We start from the raw sequence: 26,235 nt of genomic DNA, 5'->3' as shown, positions 1-26,235 counted from the left end.
CCTTCACTGACGGTGGATTCAGGAGGAAGTTCCAGATAGTCCAATGGCGATGAAAATTGATTTAAGTGCCATCATAGAGCAAATGGAGACGGGGGAGCAGGACGCTGCTTTGACGGCTCTACAGAGCTACAACAAGGAGGTAAACATCAGCATAGCAGAAGAAGAACGACACGTACTCTGCATTGAAACCTGAAGTTTACTATATACAATCATGTTCTGTAGCCTACATGTTGTCTGTTTTTCTGCCTTAGCATAAATAGCTTCTGTTCAAACTTCATGTTAGCTACAAACCTCTTCGGTTTGGAAGATGACGCTTGTATTCTCCTGATTAGAGGATGGGTTGCTCACTGTAGATTTTTTTTCACATCACACAAAAGGTATTATCATCGCCAGGAAGGTCGAGGACTTGCTCTCCTAGGATGTAGCAAACACTGAGACACACACAGATGCGACACAATTTGCCTCTGTTTTGCTGAAGATTACCCACGGAAATAAAAATAAATCCTCTTATTTCCTATCCAACAGACATTAAAGCAGTTTTAAAGCTAAATTTATTCATATTCTTGGCCACTTGGGTGCAGCCGGAAAAGATGTGAGCCCTGTTATTATAATAAACGTGTTATTTAGACCTCCAGCAGACTGAGCAACATTATCCCCCTAATAAATTTAAATCCAGTATTCACTCTCCTGTAGCTCTGGATATGTTTACACCAGCTCCTAAGGAAATGTCTCTTTAGCTGCCAAATTCTCCATTTGTTCACCTGCTTTCTGACTGTGTCTGTGTGCTGTTTGCTGCTGAGCTGGCAGTGGACAGTGGGTTTTGTAGATCTTTTTCACCAAACCACAAGGCAGTTTGACAGGTTGCAAAGAATCTAACTGAATCAAGCCTGGAAACCTTGAAAAAAACAAACAAAAAAAAAACAGATAAAAACTTTTTAAACCAAGAAACATGTAGAGACAGGATGAATACTTTTTTCAGCCCTGAGAGGTGTCTTTAGGTCCAGAGCAACAATTGCAAAGCCCTTGCTGCACCACTTGTTGCTGCTCATTAAGCTTATGCTTTGAGTACAAGGTAATGGTTGAAGCTGTGTCAGATGAACATATCTAACTACCCCCATCTGGTTGCAGCAGAAAAGCTTAAGCAGCTGTGCACTTCTCCCTATCAGACGTGGGAAAGTACCTGACCAGACATTTGTCAGACTGACCACCATTTCTATCCTGTTCTATACTTTTTAAAAACAGTTCCAGTAAAGCATAAATCTCATTTTAGTGCCAGTCATTGAAGTGTGTTTTCAAGTGTAGAGTGGGCTCATCATTGCTCATTTTGGCTGCTGGAGGAGAAACAGTGACTACATCTGCGGTTTTCATCAACTGTCAAGCACCAGCGGGTGTTTTTGTTCCTCCGAGGCCACAGTAGGAAACTTGAACTTACAAAACAAGGCTTGGATAAACATGACAAATGTTGGATTTATGTGTTGAGACAGTGTTTTCCAGTCTTACAGAGAGAAGGCTTCAGGGATGAGACTAAATGGTTGGTTTGACAAATGTACTTGTGGTTAACTTCCCCAAGTGTGCTAAAGAGCAGCTGCTTCCAAGGCTTTCGATGCACCTGAGCTTTACGATGTGCTGCCTGCTAACTCCGGGTAAGCAGTGCTGCATGCTTCTCTCACTCACAGAGCCTTTAGCTGTGTGGGAGTTGATCTCCAAGGCAATAGGATTAGATTCTCTGATACACAAATAGAGGTTCCTACAGCCCAGCCAGATCCTACTCTGCTAAGTGCTCTCAGAGATGAGGAGCTTAGTGCTGCAGGAGATGCTGCCATATAAGCTGCTCTATTTGTTATATACTTTCTTCACTATGCTCAGTTTTGTTCTGCTGTTAGCCTGCTCTGGTTTTCTCAGTGTTTCTTTACCAAAATGTGAAGAAACTGTCCTAACATCAGAAAGCACATATCAAATACATGGAGGGAATTGATTTACTTTAAACTTCTTTATTGATTAACATGCTCTAAGAACAAATTTTTTTCATACCATCGCCACAGAGAATTCTTCTAGAATCCTGATTGGCCGGCAGGTGTGGATTAACCTTTTGTAATTGGACGGTATAACTGGACACCTATGTTTTGATGTACATGTTTGTATGTGTATGTGTCAGATTGAAAGCAATCATTAAATCTCTTATTTTCCCCAGTTTCAAAACCTGTCTCAGCTCCTGGCTCAGCCTCTTGAAGCCCTTCCTGTTTAGTTAGATGTTGCCTGGCAACGCAAACAACAGATATTCTGATGCTCAGAAACTATACAACTTGTCAGATATCACCTCTTACATAAACAGCAGATCAAGTAGCTACATGTGGAGAAATATCTCTAACTCTAAAGTTCCCAAAACTTGTTTTTTCCGCAGTTTGATTCTAGCAGCAGCAGGAACAGCAGCAGCTGTTTTCAGTGGAAAAGGTCTGATAATACACAACCTGCTCAGCACCAGCAGAACAGTAACTGAAGAGACAGAAAAATATATTCATACCACTGAAAGATAATAGAGCTTAATACATTTTTTTTTTAAAAATCAGTTATTTTTTTGGGCACAGGAAAGTTAGGGATGAGAGAGAGGGGATGACATGCAGCAAAGGGTATGAAGTGGATTCAAACCCAGGCTGCTGTGGTAGGGACTGAGCCTGAGACTTACCTGGTGAGCTACCAGGGCGCTTCAGTTGAATGTAAAATTAATTACATGTGCATGCTTAATAATTATTATTTATAGCATGTCAAAACTAATGAACCTAAAAGTTAAATGTGTTGTTTTGGAAATTGCCTGTAAATTATAAACTTGTGTGAAAAAGGTCAAATTAGGGCCCAAATGTGGGTGAGTAGACATGATACTCCCAAATACTTCTGGCTGCCGGTGGGGCTCTTTATAATGATGATGGTGGTGGTTCACTTGTTACCGGGATAAATCAACATGGTAACTTACACTGAACACCTAACTAGATCTGGAGCAGGTTAACTTCAGAGAATCAGATCAAAACCTGTCAACAGCCCAACTACTGACCAATCAGATCACAGAAAAACTGAGTCATCATTCCTACAGGAGCCAGACGGGAACAAAAGAGTTCACAATAAAGTGAGAAATGATAATGAAGAGCAGTTATTTTTATAGATCTGTTGGAGTCTTTCCATGTGTCCACTCTGGTTTAAAACAAAGCTTCGAACAAACAGAGGAGAGTTTATCACTAAATAACTACATCACAACTTTAGAGCTTCATCTGAACTGAACACAGATTCTTTAATCCCACAGGATCCTGACAGTGATGAAGCTTTTACTCTCTTCTTCATCACTGCAGCTGAGAATAACACATGTAGACTCTGTTAGCAGAGCTGGAAATGAAAACTAAACCTGATGTGTTTGATCAGATCAATGATCCTCACACTGATCAATATTTCATCATTAGATATGAACATTTCAGTCTCACTGACCTCATCGCACATCAGGTACTTCTCTCCTCTCTGCTTTGGCAGCAGAAACAGTCTAACATTATTATTATTATTTTTTTTTAATCATAATAGTGATAATTCAGTACTTAATTTACAGTATATCCTTAGCCTGACTTTAATAATTTAAAATTATATCTAGTGTTTCTTTTTTATTCTAGTCATGTGATCAATATTGTTGACTTTTCACCTCGTTGAATATCACTTTTGGACGTAACTGTAAAAAAAAAAATGTACCTGCAGGTGTTAGGTATCATATCATATTAATACTGTATTCATGGTTCTGATGATGTTTCTCAGAATTAAAAACAAATGAACCCAGAGTTAACTGAGGCAGTTGATCATCAGCGTCGTAGTACCCAGGACAGACTATGTTAGGTTCAGTTAAGCCAGGTAATGAAGTTATCCTGGGTAAGTTCATATACAAAAAATATTAACAAACAACCAAAAAACAAACTGGTTTAATGTATCTAGCTTTGTCGAAAAACATCAGTTTTAAAGTTTTCAGGATTCTTATGTAAACTTTTCAATGGAGATCCATAGACGCACACTGTCACTGTGTCAATTCAATTCAATTCAATTCAATTCAATTCAATTTTATTTGCTTAGCGCCAAATCATAATATACATTATCTCAAGGCACTTTACAGGATAAGGCTGAGACCTTACTTTGTTACAGAGAAAAACCCAACAGTTCCCACAAAGAGCAAGCGCTTGGCGACAGGGGGGAGGAAAAACTCCCTTTAACAGGAAGAAACCTCCAACAGAACCGGGCTCAGGGTGGGCGGCCGTCTGCCTCGACCGGTTGGGTTTAGGAGGAGATAAAAAAGGGGGTGTGGGGGGAGGAGAGAGGAGAAAAGAGAGAGAGAGAGACCAGGAACAGCTGTGTAGGTAATGGTGTTATCAATAATAATGACAGATAACAGTGGTTAATAGTAAAGATGAGTAGTGGTGGATCTGGATCCTGCTGCTCCAGAGGCAGAGAGACCTGCAGAATGAGGACAGAGAGAGGGAGAGAGAGGAGAAGCACAAACTACGGGAGAGAAAAAATACAAAGTTAATGGCATAAAGTAGTATAGAGAGAGAGAGGGAGAGAGAGAGCCCAGTGGATCATGGGAATCCCCCAGCAGTCTAGCTCTATAGTAGCATAACTAAGGGATGGGTCAGGACATACCCGAGCCAGCCCTAACTATAAGCTTTACTAAACAGGACAGTTTTAAGCCTGATCTTAAAAGTAGAGAGGGGGTCTGCCTCTTGAAGAGGCCTTTGTCATATATATCAGAATTGTATGGTGAATATTCTGAAAAGAAACTATGACTTTTAATTGGAGATGGAATGTGAAATGCAGTCGTCAGTATCAAAATGGGACATTTTGTATAGCCAGTGATCCACCTCGCCCTCTTCCAGGTCATGCTGCATCCTACTGTTGCTTCTGAGGGAAAATTCATTCTTATCTCAGCTTGTCAGGAACTAGTAAACATAGATCTTGTTTGACAAAATGATAAAACAAGACTAGGTATAAACCTAGTATATTGCTGGACTGTGTATGTGTCACCCATCTCCCAATAGTCCAGGGCAGAATTTATTATGATAACTTAAAATATTCAAATATTATTATTATATTTAAATTTAAACATTCAGTATAAAAGAATGTCAAAATGCAACAGCACAACATAAAAATTAATAGTTCTCACAGCTGAACGAGCACTGACAGTGAAACAGCTTTCAGCTGTCACAGCTGATTTTATTGTTGTTTACACTATAGTCTGTTTCATAGTCAGACTGGCCATCGGGAGCCCTGGGACAAATCTGCCACCACATTGGCGGCTGGTCAAAACATGCATAATGATTTAACCGGCCCTCTCTGTCTGTCAGTCATTCATTCATTGAAAGTGTGCTGTGTGTGTGTTTTCTTGGGCTGGACTTACATGTGTAATCAACCCTCATGACCCAAGCAGCAGCCACCATTGTCACTTACATTTCGAAAGGATACATTTCGTTCTCACTGGGGATAAAAATTATTCAGCAGAGGCAGAGATATAGGGTAGTAAACTCCTGGTGCCTGTCATATGATGCATGATGCATGCCAATGAAACATAATGTATGTTTCTACCTTTAATTCAACAAATTAGATAATATAATCATGGCATTTTCAACCCCTTGTTGAAGAAAGTAGAAAGTAGCAGAAATAAGACAATATGCTTACTGCAGCACATCAGCACAGCAATAAAAGCCCTGTCATGAAAAGTTTCTGTCCAACACTAGTTAAGGCCACGTTACATTAATGCATAATGCAGTAACTTTAACAGAGCAAACCAGAGTGGATCAATACGAGGGTTTGTACTAAAATACCAATATGACCAATTATACTTATCAAACAAGGGGATTTAGAAAGAAACTGCCTCTAATATAAGTCTGAGGTAAAAAAACAGCCCCAGTCACTTTATGAGGAAACAGAGTTGTTTTTATGGATCTGCTGATGACATAATAGAAACTCTTTGTGTGAGTCAGTCAGTCAGTGAGTCAGTCAGTGACTCGGTGAGTCAGTCAGTGAGTCACTCTGTCAGTCAGTCACTTAGACAGTAAGTCAGTCAGTGGGTCAGTCTGTAAGTCAGTCAGTCAGACAGTAAGTTTACTGTAGAATGTTTTCTCTTTCTTCTGCCTCTCCCTCTTTTCCTCTTCCTTGTTATCCTCTTCCTTTTGTCTCTTCTGTTTTTCTACCTCTTCCTCCTGCCACTCATTTTCTTTACCTCACACCTGTCTTTGTGTCTTCTGCTATCATGTTTTTCAGATGAACCAGTGCTTCACATTCAGCAGGGAAGAAGAGCGGGACAGAGAGGTATTCCTAACATTCCCATCCAAACACTAACCCCTGTACTAATCAATTAAAAAATCTTAATTCTCTTTATTTTTACTTTCCCTCATTCTGGTGGGTCAGGACACAGAAGACTTAAGGAACTTTTTAGAGCTTTCATCTGAATTTTTTATATTGTACTGTCACTGTATTTTTAAGAACAATTCATAAAGCCTATGAATCTTAAAATGTGTAAGAAAAATCTTGAACTTGCAAGTACATTTACATTAACATTTAAGTCACTAATGAAAGAACGCATGGAAATTTACCCCGGCCTTTTTTAACACTCTCTGTCCTCCTCTGTATCATCTATCTCTCCCTGTGTGTGCATGCCTGATGCTGTAGGAAGGGCAGTTGCAAAAGGTATGAATAAGAAACAAACACGTTACGCTTCCCCCTTAGAAAAACAGAGCTTACAGTTTATCTACAAGATGTTATGTCAGATTTCTTTTGTTGGCTAATTCCCTACAACCATAAATGAAAAGGTGGATGGGGTCCTGGAGATAGGGATTTATCACAGAATGTAAATCACACAAGGAAAATTAACATCTCAGTCAGGATACTACTGGTTTTGAACTGACTTTAGGATTGTGAACTTGTTCCAGCTTATTTCTGATGATCTGCAGTGAAATGTCATTAACGTGAATGTGAATATACTATTTACTAAATTGGTGAAGTTAGACAGCACTGGCATTGTCAACCAGAAGAGGCTGAAGGTTCAAAACCTAACTTCACCAAAGCAGGTGAGAACTGACAAACCCCATCAACCTCAGTCATAGAGTAGAATCGTGGAGCTCTGAGCCTCTTCTGATTGGCTGACTGTTTTCTGAGTGATCAAATAAAAAACAGCAGATTTCAGGTGAACAGTCAGAGAAACCAAATCCTGCAAGGTTGGATGGTGGGTCCAGGTGTGCGGGGCTTGGGGCATGACTAAGAGTGGTAACTGCTTTGTTGTGACATCACAAAGTTCCAGAAGTCCTGACGGCTGGTTTTAAGGCTCAGTTTCTGAATACAGGCTGTGTGCATTTCTCTGTGGACTGAGGCTTTGATACTTTCACAGTATTAATATAGAACCTAGACCTGCTTTATAATCAGAAACACATGGACATCTACCTTTAGACTGTATGGAGCTTTAAATTCAAATATTTAAAGCCACTGAGGCTGAAACTGTGGTTCTCTAAAGAAGAGAAGGGGTAACCATCAGTGCTTCACTTCGGTGCTGTTAGCACAGAAGGTGTAGTGTTAGTATGGAATGCCATTAGTGGCAATCTTTCGACGACATTAAAATGCATGTTAACAGGTAGAGTTTGGTCGTGTTAAGATGCATCATTTTTTCATGTTAACCCAACAAATTAACACAACCAAATGCATAAACGTGCCTTTTCTGGTTGTGGCCATTGAAAGTTCTTAAATTGAGGCACTGTTCACGAGGAGGGTTGCTTCAATGATGTTGAACAACAACATAAGGCAGCATGTTTTGCATGAATTACTGATGTGAGCATATACGCATGTTACGTTACTGGTAACTACATACACTGCAAAGGAAAAGCCAAATGTATGAAACATAAGCTGGACTTGTGGTGTAGAAGAATCATATTTAAAGTTTTCAGAGGGGAACAGTGAAGATTCAGAAGCAGAGGAAAGTTGCTTCCTGATGGGTAATTTGTTTTGTATACACTGAGCTGAGAGGACTGGCTGTCATCATTTACTTAACATCTCTATGAGGCCCAGACAGTAGGGAATAGTAGAAACCATAAAAAACATTTTATATATTTTTTTCCTCTGGAGAAGTATTACAGTGCTAACCACTGCAGTGTGCAGTGGTTATTACTGTCACCTCGCAGCAGGAAGGGTTCTGGGTTCAAATCATGGGCCTGGGGCCTGGAGTTTGCATGTTCTCCCTTTGTCTGTGAGGGTTCCCTTCACAGTCCAAAGGCATGATAATTGGAGATTCTGAATTGCCTTGCCTGTTGGTGTGACTGTGAGTGTAAAATGGTTGTTTGTCTCTATATGTTAGCCCTGTGATAGACTGGTGTCCTCTCCAGGGTGTAACCCACCCTTGCCCAATGTCAGCTGGGATTGGCTGCAGCCCCCCACGACCCCGTACAGATAAGTGGCATTGATAATGGATGGATTGATATGTAGCCCACTGCTAAGTACATGCCACCGTCATTAAAGAATCATCAATATGAATTGGAATTTCAAAATCTTCCAAAATCCTAAAATCTGATTCAGTCAGTGATTCATTACACTCAGTTCAGTTTAAGGATTGAGTGGTGCATATATACAAAAATTATATATGAAACCTCTTAGACTCAGGATATCATATATTGAGGTATAGTGTGTTTATATCCACCCCAAAGCCTGTTAATGGGTACTGCTTCACAATTAGTGTCAGCGAGGAAAGCAGGGGACATGTAGCAAAGGGCCTTGAGTTGGACTCAAACCTGGAGCGCTGCAGTTAAATAAAAGCCTGTAAACCTGTGCTCTACCAGGTGAGCCATCAGTGCACCAAACTGCATTGGCCATAACTAGTTGATTTCACTTGACGTTACATTATTCACAGCACGGGAAACGTCCCGTATTGATTTAATACAGGGCGCAACATTTTATCTTCAAATATGGGACAATCTCGTATTATACGGGACGGGTGGCGACCTTAGTGGGAAACCTAAAGGTAGCCCACAAGCGGTTCTTGTGCGTAATATGAAATATAATCCTGCCGCCACTGATTCTGATCATATCCAATATGAACACACATGATCCAGACCATCAACAGGCTGAACTCTTACTTTAAAAAGCTGCCAAAGCAAAGTCCATTGTTTGGGAGACAGTCACAGATAGGACTAACAAGGCAACATCTTTACTGCCTGACTGCTGTTAAGTTATTGTTTTTTCAGTTTAGCTTACCTCAACAGCACAGGATACAATATTAAGTCTATAGGAAGAAAAAAGTTAGTTCAGAGTTCAGGGTTGAGCGTAGTTCAGGTGCAGATTATGTGCCTTCGTGTCCCTTGGTTATCCAACAGACATGTGCACACACTGAGAATTCACCCACACTCAGACTGGACAAAGATGTTATGCAAGACAGCTTAGCAGACGCATTTATCAGAGCCAGTATTAGCTGCCTGTATTGGGTAACTTCATCAGCCAGAAGACATAAGTGACTTTGAAAAACTGTCCTGTGAGACAGGGTCACTACTGCTTTTAGAAAAACAGGAAGATTCACAAAATTCTGAGTGAAACCATTTCCTCTCAAAGAGCGTCTTAGCCATGTAAAATATTCAATACATGTAAAACAGTGAGGCCGGCAGCAGCTCAGATCCAGTTTTCTTTATGTTGTTTGAATAAAAGGGCTGTTCCCTCTCTCATACATTTGAAATAGATCACTATTTAAAGTAGCTGCTAAAATCTATTGAGTAATCTAAGCTGTTACTTGGTTCATTTGTGATTCGCTATCCTTCAAAATTACACCATGAATTATACCTGCAGGTACAGTTATATATGTCTGCATACAACCAACCCTACGTTTCTATCATTGGTCCCAATTTACAGAGGATGACTTACGGCATTACAGTTCACTGACTGATAAGAGCTTAGAAAATATAGACATACCACTTGTGTGACAACATTAATTGTCGGAACCAAAATCATAACAATGATCTGTGTCTAATGTATGACAGAATTGTGAATTGTTTGAGTAATGCCAGTAAATTACTTCACCAAAAAAAGAGCTAAGAAACATAATTGCAGGCCAGGATGGAATGACTATTTGCATGAACTTTTTTAAAGCTTTTAAGCTTTTAAAAAATGGGGTTGGCAGGAAAACCTGGGTATGGCCCCGAGTGTGAACACAGGAAACAAGCAAATGCTAGATTTAAATATGCTGTATGCTTCATTAAAAGAAATGAGCAGGCCATGGAGCAAATTCTATGGCTAAAAAGCTCCAGCACAACAATGCTCATGAATTCTGGAAAGAAATTAAGGTTCTTAACAATAGCAAGATGCCCCTGCCATCCAGTACTGATGGCATCAGTGTGTTTGAAAATATTGCTGAGCTGTGGAGGAAACACTATAACACAGTTTTTAACTGTGTTCAGAGTGATGTTTTTAATGTTGGTGATGTCCCTAACAGTGATGGTGCTATAATTAGACCTGATGAAGTGGGTAGTGCTGTTGAAAAATTGTCACTGAACAAAGCATGTGGTCATGATCAAATAACAGCAGAACATCTGAGGTATGCTCGCCACAGAATCTTAGTATTGATTGTTATGTATTTTTCTGGATTGCTTTTGCATGGTGTACTACCTGACTCTATGTTATCTGTTTTAATAGTGCCAGTAATTAAAGACAAAGCTCGTAAAATATCCAGCATAGCTAACATACTATCCAAAGTACTGGAACAAATTATCTAAGACAGGCTTCAAAATGACATAGTAACTACTGAAAATCAATTTGGCTTTAAGAATAAACATGGCACAGATTTATGTATATATGCCCTGAAGGAGATTATGAGCAAGTATAGGAGGCGCAATACTACAATGTTTATGTGCTTCCTGGATGTGTCTAAGGCTTTTGATCGTGTCAGTCACGGTAAATTATTTGCTAAAGTACAGGAGAGGAGAGTTCCTCCATATTTGATAAGGATTTTGCATCTTTGGTATTCACATCAGACTATGCAAGCTAGATGGGGTAAGAGTATATATGCACCCTTTCAAGTCACCAATGGGGTCTGACAAGGTGGAATACTGTCACCTGTTCTTTTTAATTTGTATATGAACGATCTCTCTAATAGGCTCAAAGAGTGTAAGACTGGATGTATGGTTGGGGATATTCACCTGATGTATGCTGATGACTTAGTTGTTTTCTCCCCCTATGGTGTTGGCTTACAGCAACTGCTCCGAGTATGCTCACTATATGGTGTGCAGTTTGACGTCTGGTTTAACCCTAAAAAGAGCTGTTATGATTGTTAAAACCAAAGAGGATTTGAGGCAAAAATTTTACACAGCAGAGCAACAGCTAAATGTAGTAGACAAAGTAAGATATTTGGGTCATATCATCAGGGATTACTTAAGTGATGATGACGATGTGCAGCCCTTTTTAGAGCTAGTCAAATGTTTGTGACAAATAATGTCCCCACTTTTTATGCTGAAAATTTGAAATTTTGTGTTTAAATTTATGGTTCGATTAACTGATTCAAAGAATGAAATCATAATGAGCCTACAAAAAGTGACACAAGGTGCTCCTCTTGTTTTTGGAAACACTGTAACAGATGTTTGTATGTATTATGATAATTTCTGTTGTTTATCTCACTCTCTCTTATTATTATCTACTTTTATTTTTATTTTGTAACTGATATGGACCTATGTGTCTGGACTAAAGTAACAAAATATTAAATATTAAATGTACCTTAATACTAAAATATTAATAAAATAATACTATAATTTCAAATAAAATGATTTTAATGGTATTTAAAGGCCTGTCCATAAATGTAACTTTGATTTGATGTATTTGTTGTGTGACACAGCATCTGGGTGAGTTGGTGCTCGGCTTCCTGAATAGGGAGTTGCAGCCTTCCTGTCTGCTGGCATGTCTAGAAACAGTTCGCATCCTGTCCAGAGACAAACACTGCCTGGACCCCTTCAACAGCTGCTCCGCCATGTCCACTCTTTCCCGCTATGCTGGCATCGCCGTGGCCAGCACTGCCACACCTACCCACAGCAAGCCGGAGGAGGGCCAAGGTAATTCCTGTCAACCACATTCCGTGTATCTGTTTTGTTGTGTTTCCTATAAAACTCCCCAAATCCTCTGATACTTACAGAAATAAAATCACATTAATGCACAAATCCTATTGGTTCTTGCATTATCTTTCATCTTTATGTTTCTTTTAGACCTACAGAGATTGTGTTTAGAGATTGTATACATTATGACATTTTTTAAATTTTTTTTTGTATTTTTAAAAAAGAAAGAAAAAAAATGAAATTCTTAATCTGTGAAAACAACCCCCAAGAGGCAAGTGGAAAAAAGGGGTATCATTTTTTCCAAGTTTATTTTTCTTTCTTTCTTCCCAGAAAAAAAAATCACTGGCCTCTCAGGGATTGTTCATAAAGATGAAAAAAAAGATTTTTCATAGAGGAATAAAGTATATTTTTTACTCTTAAAGAATTTGTATGCTGGGGTTTTTGTTGTATGTGTTCCTCGCAATTCTTGCTGGGTTGTGTAGAGGTTGTTACAGGACAGCACAACATAAATTTGTTCTGGAATTATTAAAATTTAAAGAGCTCAAATAGAACAACTAATATCCACTCATCTACCAGCAGCTCTGTTTATATTCTGTCCTCAGATCTTCACACAGAGGATCTAAGTATAAGTTGAATGTGTGCCTAGCTATTTGATGTTGATTTGTTTGCCATGATTTGTCTCCCCAGTGGAGGGTGAGGGGGGAGAAGGAGAAAAAGCAGAAGATGTATCCAGTGAGTTAGGGAAGGAAGCCTTCCCTCCTTCAGAAAACCCGGACCAGGAAGTGATTGTCGAGGCTCTCAAATCCATTTGTAACATCCTGCTACACAACGAGAAAGGACAGGTCAGACTGCTCTGTGTCTGCTCCTACAATTACATGAAATCCTCAGATAATGTTGATGCTAATCTCCAACAATTAACTATGAATTTGTGGATGTATGGATGGATGGGTGGATGCATGGATGGCAGGTGGTAGCCACAGATCTGCAACTGATAAAGGGTGTGGCAGAGAGGCTGAAACAGTGTCATGATCCCACCTGGAACCATGAGGTATGGATGTCCGTTAGGTAGATGTTATAATGTGGACATTGTCGCCTCAAAGCAAGAGGAACCATAAATAATGATGTGTTGTTTCTTTGTGTTTGCATGTTTTCTCCCTCTTGTCCTTGGTTTCCTTGAACTATGAGGGTGTTTGAAGATGTAAAATTGTTCATGAAGGAGTTGATGAATGAATTTCAATTTTTAACCAAGGCCACAAACTTTTTATGCCTCTGCTCTGGCGGCAGCTGTGACCAGAGGCGTTACTGGCTATTACTCAATGCTGTAACTCAAGAACAGAAGGACAGGTTGTGACTATATTTCACATTTGGGCAGATACTGAAATAATCGTGGTGCCGACCTTCAAACTGTGGTGATTGTGAAGATCTTCAGCTGCCAGGTTGAAGATGTGTGTGAAGCATATGCAGTGCTAAGGGCCGGCTTCTGGGGCTGCAGAACTATTAAAAATCAATCAATAAATAAGTAAATAAAATTAATAAACATTGCGCTCTGTTTAACACTTCATCAAAGACAAAATCATATAGGCTACAATACATACAGGGCACACGCAGTCATCTGCTTTTAAAAATAACGTCCAACTTTGAGTCATTCTCTTTGACTGGACGGTGTCTTCTCTGTGCGGACTGCGAAGCCATTTCTGTGTCGTTATGCAGAACCACTCCTGACAGTGAGGGGCAGCACCACGCCAGCGGGCATCAAGCCTGCCGGTCCTACCGAAAAGTAAAAGAAGTGGAACATTTGTTTTATTCAGTCCGTGAGCAACCTGGTGTGGTTAATAACAAGATGGACATAACATTTTTCATAAAGAGTGAACCATAGAAAGGTGAGACAGGTCTGGGCTTAGCCCTGGATCTTGTCAACTTCTAGATCCTTGCACACACATTCATATTTGAGGCATTGTCTAATATCATGGCTAGAGCTTTGTGATCAATCAGAATCAGATTTATTGGCCAACCATCTAAACACATACAATTTAACATATAACATATAGCAGAACAAGAACAACAAAGCTTAACAAAGTTAAGTCAATTGAATTACAAGGTTCTGTCTGCATTCTGAGCAGTTTTGAGATATTGAGCTTCAAAGTCTTTGCATTTCAAATAGCAGAACTGGTATGATAGATACAACCCTGTTTCCAAAAAAGTTGGGACACTGTGTAAAATGTAATTAAAAACAGAATGTGATGATTTGTAAATCATGTAAATCCATATTTAACTCTATTTAAAAAAATAGAACAAAGACAACAACAAATGTTGAAATGCTGAAATTTTGTTTTATGAAAAATATTTGCTTAATTTGAATTTGATGCAGCAACATATTTAAAAAAAGTTTTTTAAAAAACGGTGTTCTTGAACCTTTTTGTTTTCCAGAGAAGAAGTCCAAAAATGCTTTAAAAAATACCTCACATACCTTTTATTAAATCCCTTCAAAGTCTTCAGTACTTTTATATTATAAATCTGGACAAACATGTGTCTAAACTGCAACCTAATCAGTGTACAGGTGTGAGGCAGTAATTTTAGTTTGACAAACCTTTTTTTATGTAACAAAATTAGCCAAACCTTTCCAATACATTCAGACATGTTTAATGGTGTCTCAAGACAACTTGGCCTGAAATAAGTCAGTAACTGTAAAACAGGAAGGAGCTGATCAAAGAATAACTATAAACACAGACTGACCAGGCATTCGATGCTTGCTGTTACTACTTTACAGCTTTTGATTCTCTGTGCAACAGATCCTGTACATTCCAGTTGGTACCAAATAAGTCCTGACTAGCCCCACTCTGAAGGTAGACTGTTCTCTCTCACCAGGTGCGTTTCTTTGACTTGCGCCTCACCTTCCTGCTGACTGCCCTAAGAGTGGATGTTAGGGCACAGCTGGCTCAGGAGCTTCACGGCATCAGTCTGCTAGGTAACTGATAACCAGTGTAACAGTGCTAAGTCATTGTGAAACCACTGACCTGTTTAACCATCAGTTCTGGGTTGGAAGTCTTGAAGGTAAACGATGCTAAGGTGGAGCTAATTTTCCAGTTAACCAACGACAATATAATGATATAATAATAAAACATAATTTCACAGTCTTTTACAAGAAGTAAAGGAGTTTGTAAACAGGAAGAACAAAGAGCATTGGTGGTAACTTCCAGTTCTGTGTGTTCTAGGCAACCAGTTGGATGCCACACTGGGTCTGTGTTGGCCAGATACATTGGAGACAGCCAGGGCAGGGTTAGAGGATGTCCCACGTGAAGAACTGCCCCCACTGAGTCGGCAACAGACAGAACTAGCCATGGAAATACTGAAAATCTTGTTTAATATCACATTTGACACAACAAGGCGTAAGGTCGACGAGGTACTGAAGAAAACGACACCTTCTGTAATATAATTTTAGCCATGTTGTTGTCACTGTTATACTAATAATTGTGAATTATGTTGTCAAAAGTCATTGGTTCTGATTTAATGTATGTTCAAACATAATTACTTATTTAAAAACACCTACACCCAATTTTTTCTATGTGCACAGAATATGACACTGTCAGATTTCCCTTGGTGGGTGTTAACTCTCCAGAAAAGCAACAACTATGTCATATTCACTCTTTGGGTTGGCACATCCAGGCTACTGTACCTTGATTAGTTCTTCCGTCTGTATGTGATACGAATTACAGACATCACAATGTATCCCTGTGAGACCTTGCCTCCTTTATTCTGCTGGTATGCTAACATTTACTTACATGCTACTTAGCACTAAACAAAAACTATAGCTGAGGCTGATTTAAATGTGATTAGTTTTGTAAGTATTTGGTCATGGCCTAAAATATTAGCCGAAATATAACTTTGACCTGATGATGGCACTAGAGGCAAAGTCAGAGGATCAGCAAAGTTATTACAATTTATGTTGAGGGGGGTATTAATGTCTGAGCCACGCTATGCATCAGATTTTGAGATATTTCATGGGACACATGAAAACCCAGAGGTGTTGGTGCTGTGAAAGGACAAGTGTGGGGATCACCAAAGTCAATAGAATTCAATGCATTCTCTGGAAACCTTGAATATTTTACCAGATTTCATTGCAATCCATCAAATAGTTGTTAACCATCTAGTGGCAACCTTGAGATAACAGTACATGAAAAGTCAGGGGAATAACAAAGTTCCTGCTGTTGCTTTTTCTTTCTTCAGTTTGACTAGCAGCTGACTGACTGACTCAAAGAAGAAGATCAAATGGCCACAGTTACACTTGGAATAAGTTACTCTCTAATCCTTTAAAAATGAGGGGCATTCTGTAAAGTGCCATGTTTGTGCTGAACATGCCAGAAATGTTTATGTTCCCCTTTGAAGGATTTAAGATCTGAAACATTTCCCTGTTTTCAGTGTCAGGGAACAACACAACATTAGTCAGTTTTCTCTGCCTGTTACACACAAGCAAATGTAAAATTGACTGTAAAGACACTCATTTACAGTGATAGGGTTTCTCTTCAGAACACCTTAACAATATGTGTATAACTGTAATGTGTTTGTGAAGGAAGAGGCAGCAGAGTACAGACATTTGGGAGCCATACTGAGACACTGTCTGATGAGCCATGCCGATGGAGAGGAGCGGACTGAGGAGTTCCACAGGTAGGACAACACACACTTTACCTCTACCGTCTGTTTTCCTCTTTATTGATTACTTGAATGTCATTGATCACTTGAATGTCATTGCTCTCCCATGATGCTGTCCCACTAACTCCCTCCCCTTCTTTTTCTCAGCCATACTGTTAACTTGCTTGGTAACCTCCCTCTGCCCTGTCTGGATGTACTGTTGATGCCCAAGGTGCAACAAGGCTCCATCGAGTACATGGGGGTCAATATGGATGCTGTCAACATGCTGCTGGAGTTCATGGAGAAAAGGCTTGACCGGGTGAGACAAGACTCGGTGTATGTGGGTTCGTTACTTCCACTATGAAGTATGACCTGAGTTACATTAAAAAAGGGTTTTTTTAAAATATGCTGCAATAATACTACAGCTATGGTACTTGTTTGGTTAAAAGACATGCATTGCTTATTTTCTTGGAGATAAAAAGAAACAAACCACTGAACCAGTGAAGCATTTTGTCACTAGGTGGAGCTCTGTGTTAACTGATGGATGAAGGATGTCCAAGTGAACGTAACAGTAGCAAAGAGATAGGATGGCATCCGGTTGCTACAAGTTACAACACTGTGAAAATGTCTATAATCAGTGGTCCAACAGAATGATCTGATAGAGCATGTTAGACAGTGGTGGAAAGTAAACAATTTTATTTACAATATAAATAAAAGTAATCCTGGTTTATTACATATTAGGTCTTATATCATATAGTTCTGGTTAAAGATATAATACGTAAGTTCTTGAACTAAAGCTAGTGTTAGCATGAGACTGGGAAGCAAACCACTCTGTTCCTCCCATCCCTGCCCCTCCCTGCTCTGTCAGTCCCCTACCCACATCCTCTTCACATTCACTGTCTCAGCTAATGCGGGAATCAGGAGCTTGTCCTCCTGTAGCTAATGCTAGCTTGAAGCCACAGTGCTGGAATAGTAGCAACATTATTAGAAGGGGGAAAATCTCTGCACTGCTGCCAGGCTGCTCCATGAGTCTGGGCTACACCCAGCACCTCTACACGTTAAAGTTCCTCTTCAGATGTGTTTTACATTCAGTAGAAATCCTCTGCAATGATTAATATTTTGTTTAACATTATTTTCAAACATAAAAAGTGAAAAAAAGTGGTCTGAAGCTCATCTACTCTGATTTCCTGATTGAGAAACCTGGATCAGGCCTTGGCCCCACTCACCACCTGCTGGCTCCAGGTGTCCAGGTGAAAGAGCAGAGAGGATGAAGATGTTAGAGGAGGAAACATCAGAGAGACTCAGCCTCATGTTTGAGTCTCAGTCAGACGCAGACTCAGATGAGGAGTCTGTTGAAACCAGAATCAGAGACTAGCAGACGGATCAGAACTGTTAGTGTAGTTAGCATCTTTTATTTGTTTATGTTGTTTGTTAGCTTGTAACTGGCAGTGGCTGACACAGTGTTAGTGGTTGTGCTAATGCTAACCCTGGCTCTCTGTACTGACAAGGTTTCGTGTGTATTTAGCCCCACCCCTCGTCCCCACAAGTTGACGGGATTGGTTCCTTAGGTTCTGTGACGTATGAATCCCTGACTGTCTGAATCTGTTTTATGAGACTTTCATTGGTTCACTGCAGTTCAAGGTGGAAACACTCAGTCATGGTGTTGATTGATTATTTCACTCATCATATGTCTTTATTATAAAAAAACATCCTGTGGACATTAACCAGGTGAAACACTTGAGTTTCATCAGAAGGTCTTGAAAATATGTTAATATCTAATCAATATCTCAACTAAAATATATTAGAAAATATTACATATTGTAGCTTTTACTTAGTGAGATAGTTAGTTAGACATGACACAATGAAATCTGCCTGGACAGGAATCATTAGTGATCAGGTTGTATCTAGCAGGTCATAACCAAACCTCTTCTGTCACAGTTTAGAGACCAACTTCTGCTTCAACTTTGACCTTACAATAGTTGAGTGCACACACTTGTGCAACAAGCAAGACTTGATTATCAACAGGGTAAAATGTGCAACTGGCTCAGGGTCCCAGACCTCTTGACCTCTCGTGGATCATCATTGCTTAACTTTGATGTGTTGTTTGTTGTTGTAGTCCAGTTGATTGCTTGTATTTGTTATGAAATTATAATAGTTTGCTCGTAATTTCATAAGGGACATAAACTGAAGGAAACCCTTCTCCCATCACTGAATTTGCTGACTGAGAGTGGCCGGATCCACCGGGAGACCAGGAAGTTCCTCAGGTCAAAGGTCAGTACTGGGCTGAGGCAGATAAAATCCGTGATCAAGAGATTAATTATGGGCATTGTTGGTGTTTTGATGGCTCGGTTATCCATGGATAAGTATATGTGTGTGTCTGTTCAGGTGCTGCCCCCACTGCGTGATGTGAAGAACAGACCAGAGGTGGGCAGTTCTTTGAGGAACAAACTAGTCCGCCTTATGACACACATCGACACTGATGTCAAGGACTGTGCTGCTGAATTCCTCTTTGTCCTCTGCAAAGAAAGTGGTGAGGAAAATATCATTTTTTCATAATTTTGATTTCTGTGTGACTGACTTGAGAGGCTCACTGTGACAGTGACTGACAGATTGATCTGTGGGATTAGCTATGGCTGAGCAAATATGTAATATGACCTAAGCCCCATTCCAACAGGATTAAAATCACTGACCAGTACATGTAATGCTAAATTCTACCTCTCCTCTAAAGAGGTGAAAATGTAACAAACAGCTATAAAGATTTGATTTTGGAATGGACAGTGTCCTTATCTATGAGCACAGCTGTTCATAGATGAAAAACATCTGTCCTAACCATAAATCTTGGCTAGTACAGCTTTAACTCCCACTTCAAGATTCAGATCTTTACATCAGCCCGATGGCTGAACTGGATGATGTTGTGGCTCTAACTAAAGGCTTGTTGGATTGGTTTTGTTGACTTTTGATGTGTCAAGATGCTGCCTTATTAACAGTAATATGTTTGCCATCCAGTTTCAAGGTTCATTAAGTATACTGGATACGGTAACGCTGCAGGTCTGCTGGCTGCTAGAGGACTGCTTAGGGGGGGCCGAGGTTCTGGGAGCTACTCTGAAGATGAAGACTCTGAGACCGAGGAGTACAGAGAAGCCAAGGCTCAGTCAGTACCACCTTAACTCAATGTCTGATGACCTTTTCCAAAAGTGATATTTGGTAGTCTTCTAATTGAACTTGACAGATACTCTGTGTAGTTCTTGAGTCTTTGTGTTTAACCAATGATCTGTCCATTTCCTACTGGTCATTTGAATTCTGTTCATGGTGGCAGCATGCCACACAACAAAGCTCAGACGTCCTCCAGCTCTTAATCCCAACCAGACCAGGTGGGATACATAACCCCGCAAGCATGTTCTGGGTCTGCCTCAGGGTCTCCTCCCAGTCTCAAACTACAATACCATCAAAGAGAGACGCTGGGGAAGGCATCTGTATGAGAGGCCTGAACCAACTCAACAGACTTTTTCTATTCTTATTGTTCTATTTTTAGCTTGTTACCTTACCTCCAAGGCCTCGGTTACATTGGCTTTCAGATGCCCACATGGACAACTGCAGACATCATGGACGTGTGTTTGCTTATTTCATTTATAGTTCGCTCTGAGGATGCGTTCCATACATGTGCAGTAGATCGCTGTCTACGTATTCTGTGCATGCACACTATGAATCGTATCAAAATGGCGACATCCATGCAAGGAGAAGAGCTGCTTTGTGTGCTGTATTCTTCTGGCTTCCTAATACCTGCCTGCAGCTACAGAAGTAACCTGGGCTAACCAAGCCATGAAACACTACTACCTCTTCAGTTTATTTCCACAGCATGTATGACCCTCTGGGTACAGCTCCAAAAGGCTGCCTTTTGGAATGAATGGAGTGAATGGTCCAGTCAGATTCAATGTACTCAAGTCTCGTAAGGGACGTGTGAGCTGAATATTCTACAAGCAGCACCTCACGATTGGGTTTATCAGGTATTTCTGTCAGCTTCACCACCTGATCCAATTCACAACCAGCTGACTGCTCCTCTTTGCTCCTCAAGACAAGTGTTGAAGACATGGGGCTGGAGATCTTACCATCTTATACTTGAAATGATATTTATTATGGATGATGCCAATAAAAACAGTATGCTGGTTCAGATCAGACAAGCCATTCCTTCCAGTTACCCCACTCCAAGTTTCTCTATGGTTGCCTACATGGTGAATGTTAAATAGACTGAATTTATATAGCCTTTTTCTAGTCTTATTGACCTCTCAAAGATCTTTACAATGGAAGCCACATTCACCCATTCACTCATACATTCATGCAGTTCTTTTTCTACCATACATGCCCATTCACACAGCAATGACACATCACAGCGTCTTCCCCAAGGACTCTCTGAAATGTAGACTGGATTAGTGGACGATCTCCTCTATCTCCTGAGTCACAGCCGTGACTGAATGTACACGTACCCAACAAAACAAAGGAGTGCTCCATCTTCTCAGAATTGCAACTACAGACTCCGAACTGTTGTTCAGTGAACAGGCACCATCAGCAGTCATTGCCCTCCTCTTAGTGGCAGCCACATACAGAGCATCTGGAAAGTATTAACAGCGCTTCACTTTTTCCACATTTTGTTATGTGCTTTGCTTGAAATGATGATAAACCTTCGCCCCGGTCCGAGGTCCAGAGCGCTCTGGAGCAGGTTATCATCAAGGATGTCTCTGTACATTACTGCATTCATCTTTCCCTCGACCCTGACTAGTCTCCCAGTTCCTGCTGCCGAAAAACATCCCCACAGCATGATGCTGCCACCACCATGCTTCACTGTAGGGATGGTATTGGCCAGGTGATGAGCGGTGCCTGGTTTCCTCCACATGACTCGGCATTCAGGCCAAAGAGTTCAATCTTTGTTTCATCACACCAGAGAATTTTGTTTCTCATGGTCTGAGAGTCCTTCAGGTGCCTTTTGGCAAACTCCAGGTGGGCTGTCATGTGCCTTTTACTGAGGAGTGGCTTCTGGCTGGCCACTCTACCATACAGGCCTGATTGGTGGAGTGCTGCAGAAATGGTTGTCCTTCTGGAAGGTTCTCCTCTCTCCACAGAGCAACGCTGGAGCACTGTCAGAGTGACCATCGGGTTCTTGGTCACCTCCCTGACTAAGGCCCTTCTGCCCCGATCGCTCAGATTGGCCGGGCGGTCAGCTCTAGGAAGAGTCCTGGTGGTTCCAAACTTCTTCCATTTACAGATGATGGAGGCCACTGTGCTCATTGGGACCTTCAATGCTGCAGAATTTTTTCTGTACCCTTTCCCAGATCTGTGCCTCGATACAATCCTGTCTCGGAGGTCTGCAGACAATTCCTTGGATTTCATGGCTTGGTTTATGCTCTGACATGCACTGTCAACTATGGGACCTTATATAGACGGGTGTGTGCCTTTCCAAATCATGTCCAATCAACTGAATTTTCTGTGAATACTTATGTACATGTGATTTTTTTTGTTTTTTATTTTTAATATATTTGCTAATATTTCAAGCAAACATTTTTCACTTTGTCATTATGAGGTATTGTGTGTAGAATTTTGAGGTAAAAGCTCTACCCTTGTCCCAACGCAGGTGTATTGAGCCAGGTGATCACAGGTATCCCAGAACTGCCTATAGCCTTTCACCCAAAACAAGAGTCCAGGTTCTATTCAGGAGTTTGGGTCTATAGTTGGTGCTGCCCAACTGTATCTGCTCCTTCTCCTGCACTACCTTTGACATTTTCTACACCAGAGGGTAATGTCTCTAGAGACAGTTTTCCTCTCCAGGTACAGGTTGAGCTACACAGTTTACAGTGACACACTACTGGGCTGAGAGCAGGGAAAACACTAAATGAATTAACTTTGAAATTTAAGATTATTTAGATCTTTAATTTTGAAAAATGTTTCTGTTTCTCTTTTGTCTCCAGTATAAACCCAATAACAGGAGTTGTAGAGGAGGAGCAGCCTAATCCCATGGAGGGAATGACGGAGGAGCAGAAAGAATATGAAGCTATGAAGCTGGTCAACATGTTTGACAAACTGTCGAGGTTAATGAAAGCACAACACACACAAACACACACATGTGACATGTGCACTGGTCACTGCACTGCATGCATTGGTTTGAACTGATGCACAGTACTCTATTGTCATCTGTAATTCATTTCAAAATTGTTGTTCACAATAGAAAGTCTCATAACAGGTACATTATCATATAAAGCACACAACAAAACTGTAAACACCCCAATGTCACTTAAGTGTTTAAGTCTCCAGAATTTTAATTTAAATAAATGTCTGTAAAGTCAGGATCTATTGTGGGGATGGAGCCTATGACCCACTGATGAAACTAACAGTATTTATATATTTGCAGTATAATGAACTGGGTGTGTGTCAACGTTCCTTGAAAAAAAATGCTGTATTAAGTTGCTGCTAATGCAAACCGAACATTTCCTACTGGTGCAGCTTCACATTAAAAGCATTTAACTGCCGAAACACAAGTAAACTTTTATTGTGAAGTGGTCACAGGAAATGCAATTTGTTTGTCAGTGAGTTTAGAAAAGTCGTCTACAAGACAACAGTAATTTTTGTAATTTTCTGATAGCGGATCAGTTTGAAATATTGAAGGAAGAAGGAGCAGGCACAGTGACTTATTACTATTTTAACTTATTACTCCTTTAAAAGTAATTTTATTACTTTACTTATTAATTTATATCAAAAGTTACATTACTTGTAATATTACTGTATTACTTTCTCTTTAAAAAAATATTAAACATTCCACATTTAGGGTGCATTTAGGGTGACACTGCTTCCTGTTGTTATTTCAGCCCTGACATATTAAACAAGGTCCAGATGTTCAGAAGTGAAATAATGATTATATCTCACAGCAGCTTCTCAAACCTCTTATCAGTCTATTCTTTAGCGGGGTAAGAATCAAACATCCTGAACCAAAATGCCGCTCCTAGGGTGAGTTAGATGGGGTCGGAGTTTTGTACTTCATGTAAATGTTTTTCACATTTGAGAAGTGGTTCAGAGTCTCAACCTCAGATCCCCCAACCTCAAGTAGTCCATTAAATCTTTTTCTGCTGAGTAGCTGTCTTGGGACACTTTCATCATGGCTAACTGAGGTAGTGAACATGGAAGCTAGAGGTAAGATAGGTAGGTAAGATAGACACGCTATGCTGATAGTGTTAGTAATGATAATATTATTACTGCTTTACAAATTGTAATCCATTACACTACTTGTTACTGGGGAAAGTAATAATATTACCGTAATTTGTTACTGAGTAATGTGTTTCTGCCTAACACTGTTTACTGTGTCTAAGAAAATTACTATTACTATTTTGTGTATTAGTCAATATTTTATGACTTGGATTAGAATGAATAAACATGCACTCATTGCATTTTAACCATTACTCCCTGCAGGACCAATGTGATCCAGCCCATGCAGCTTGGTATGGATGGCAAGATGAGAGAGATGACTGCAGAGGACATGCATAAACTGACCCACAATCCTCTGTTCCAACCACAAGAGCCAGCGAACTCAGACAGTGAAAATGAGGCGTAAACACAGAGGCGTAAAGAGAGAGAGAGTTAAACCCTGTGACACTCGTGGCACATCTGCCTGATTATTTCAAATATTCACATGCCTGTCCCTGTTTGTTTATTGTGATAGGAGGTGAAGTGTGGACAAATGGGATTAGTTCAGTCAGTGTAAAAACACACATGGACTACATGGGAGACTTTATACTGTATGTGCCACCCTGTCAACTATAAATCACCAGTGTTTTATTGCTGACCATTGTCCAAAGAGTATCACTAGTTTTCTTCCTCCCAGACAGTTGTTTGAGTCTGTTTCAGTACAGTATGAAAACTGTCTTGGTCAGGGGCAGTGCGGAGCAACACCAGACAGTGTGAAGGTAAACATTAAAATAGATAATTGCCTAGAAAAAAAAATATTTCATTTCTCTGCACCAGAGCATCAAAGCTGCATAAAGAGGAACATTTCCAGTGAGCTTGTTCATTCAAGGATGATTTCATGTAGGTCCTGAAGGTCGAGATGTGGTATATTAATACCTCAATCACCTCGAAAAAAAAAAAGAAATACAGATTTCTTCTACGAAAACAAACAGACAAAAAAGATTGCATGACTATACAACATCAATTTTGGAATTTTTTGCATGAAAAAAGTTCAGGTTGAACAGGTGACTCCCAAATCAGAGCAGCCAGTTTATTCTCTATGAAGTTAATTTTCATATGATAAAGAATTTGAACCTAATGGCTGGTCAACAATCATGTGATGTTATTCATGAAGAAAGCATCAGCATAGCCCCTAAAACATGCTCCTGTTTAGATAACAACACAGTTTTTAGTTACACTTCTAGTGGTCGCAGTAATGATGACGGGAGCAAAGGGAAACGTGCAGTGACGTAGTTTATAGAGCGATAAAGTCTACGTCAGGAGGAGGTTGGGGTGGATGGATGAATGTGACACAGGAGAGCGGTGTTCGATTCCCATGTGACAGTAGCAGCTTATGTTGTTTCTATTATCCATGACGATTCTCTGTTATTAATGTAACCATGACAACAAAGATTGTCTGATGTTGAGGAAGTACTTATTTGAACCCAAATCACCATATTTTCCTCAACCTAACCAAGCCATGACTGTTATTATAGTAACCATGACAACTAAGGTCAGGTGCACCTGCTGCAGAAGACACTGCTGTGTGCGGTGTCAGAGGGTTGTTGGTTGTTCAGGTCGGAGGACTGGTGGTTATTACCAGCATGTCAATGATCAGACAGCGTAACATTTTAACATGCTGTTCGCAATCACAAAGTAGAAACACAACTGTCTGGGCTCTGCCAGCGACCTGTTTTCCCAGTGGTGTGGATTTGATTTGTTGAGATTGTGAGGTTGTCACCGTTGAGATTACTGCCACCACCTCAAAGCGCAGAGGTGAATGTAATCTGTATTGTAAAGTCAAAAGTACCATGTGTTCCCCACAAACAACATCCAAACATCTGTTCCTCAGGATAATTTACAGGCCTCATGTCAACAGTTTGTATTTGAGAACTATTCACGGCAGAAAACAGTGGCTTTTAGTCTGTCTCTCTCTATGAAGTTCAGCTTTGAAGGAACACTTTTACACAATGTCAGAGCTTTTCATGTGTCATTTCTAGCAGAAGAAAAGATATGAAAGCTAGCCAAGGAGATACTGTTCAGTTTGCAGCAATAGACCTTGCTGTATTTTTGAAAAGAAAAATAGACAAGATAGATTTTAGATGCCAGCTGTTTCTCATGAAGCCCTTCAGATGTTTTATTTTTAGACTGAAATGTGCAACTGCATACAGGTAAGTTACAGCTTTAGACTGAAGATGAAATATTCTTATGCAAAGAAAGAGACTATAATCTGACACACATAATATATTAAATGTGTTTATATTGTTATTGTATAGCTGCCAGCTATCATGGACTTGCTAAACATTAAATGTGTATAAATGACAAA

The 26,235-nt window shown here is 40.1% G+C and overlaps 2 protein-coding genes across 3 annotated transcripts in view; one reads left to right on the top strand and one right to left on the bottom strand.

Moving 5' to 3' along the window:
* ric8a (RIC8 guanine nucleotide exchange factor A) lies at positions 1 to 26,235 on the top strand. Of its 2 annotated transcripts, XM_071488729.1 has the most exons (15): positions 1 to 139; positions 6,277 to 6,324; positions 6,685 to 6,702; positions 11,867 to 12,080; positions 12,768 to 12,922; positions 13,048 to 13,128; positions 14,946 to 15,045; positions 15,293 to 15,480; positions 16,648 to 16,742; positions 16,875 to 17,025; positions 18,882 to 18,977; positions 19,092 to 19,236; positions 19,713 to 19,857; positions 22,664 to 22,783; positions 24,156 to 26,235. In XM_071488729.1, the coding sequence occupies exons 1-15, from the start codon at positions 44 to 46 to the stop codon at positions 24,295 to 24,297; spliced, it is 1,794 nt and encodes a 597-aa protein (XP_071344830.1). In that variant the 5' UTR covers positions 1 to 43; the 3' UTR covers positions 24,298 to 26,235. The 2 variants fall into 2 exon arrangements, with proteins under 2 accessions (XP_071344830.1, XP_071344839.1); XM_071488738.1 differs by lacking the exon at positions 6,685 to 6,702.
* The window catches only part of carmil2 (capping protein regulator and myosin 1 linker 2), a 78,976-nt gene continuing 66,073 nt past the window's right edge, over positions 13,333 to 26,235 (bottom strand). Inside the window, exons 42-43 of the transcript XR_011692610.1 lie at positions 13,676 to 13,847; positions 13,333 to 13,574 (exon numbers count right to left, since the gene is read on the bottom strand). The gene's annotated coding sequence lies outside the window, so the exon portion shown is untranslated. The remainder of the gene's footprint in view (positions 13,575 to 13,675; positions 13,848 to 26,235) is intronic.

The sequence above is a fragment of the Trachinotus anak genome, unplaced genomic scaffold, assembly GCF_046630095.1.
Source record: "Trachinotus anak isolate AG129_WGS33_773 ecotype Australia unplaced genomic scaffold, CSIRO_AGI_Tana_v1 ptg000002l, whole genome shotgun sequence".
Lineage (NCBI taxonomy): Eukaryota > Metazoa > Chordata > Actinopteri > Carangiformes > Carangidae > Trachinotus > Trachinotus anak.
This window is presented reverse-complemented; position numbering and strand designations above follow the sequence as displayed.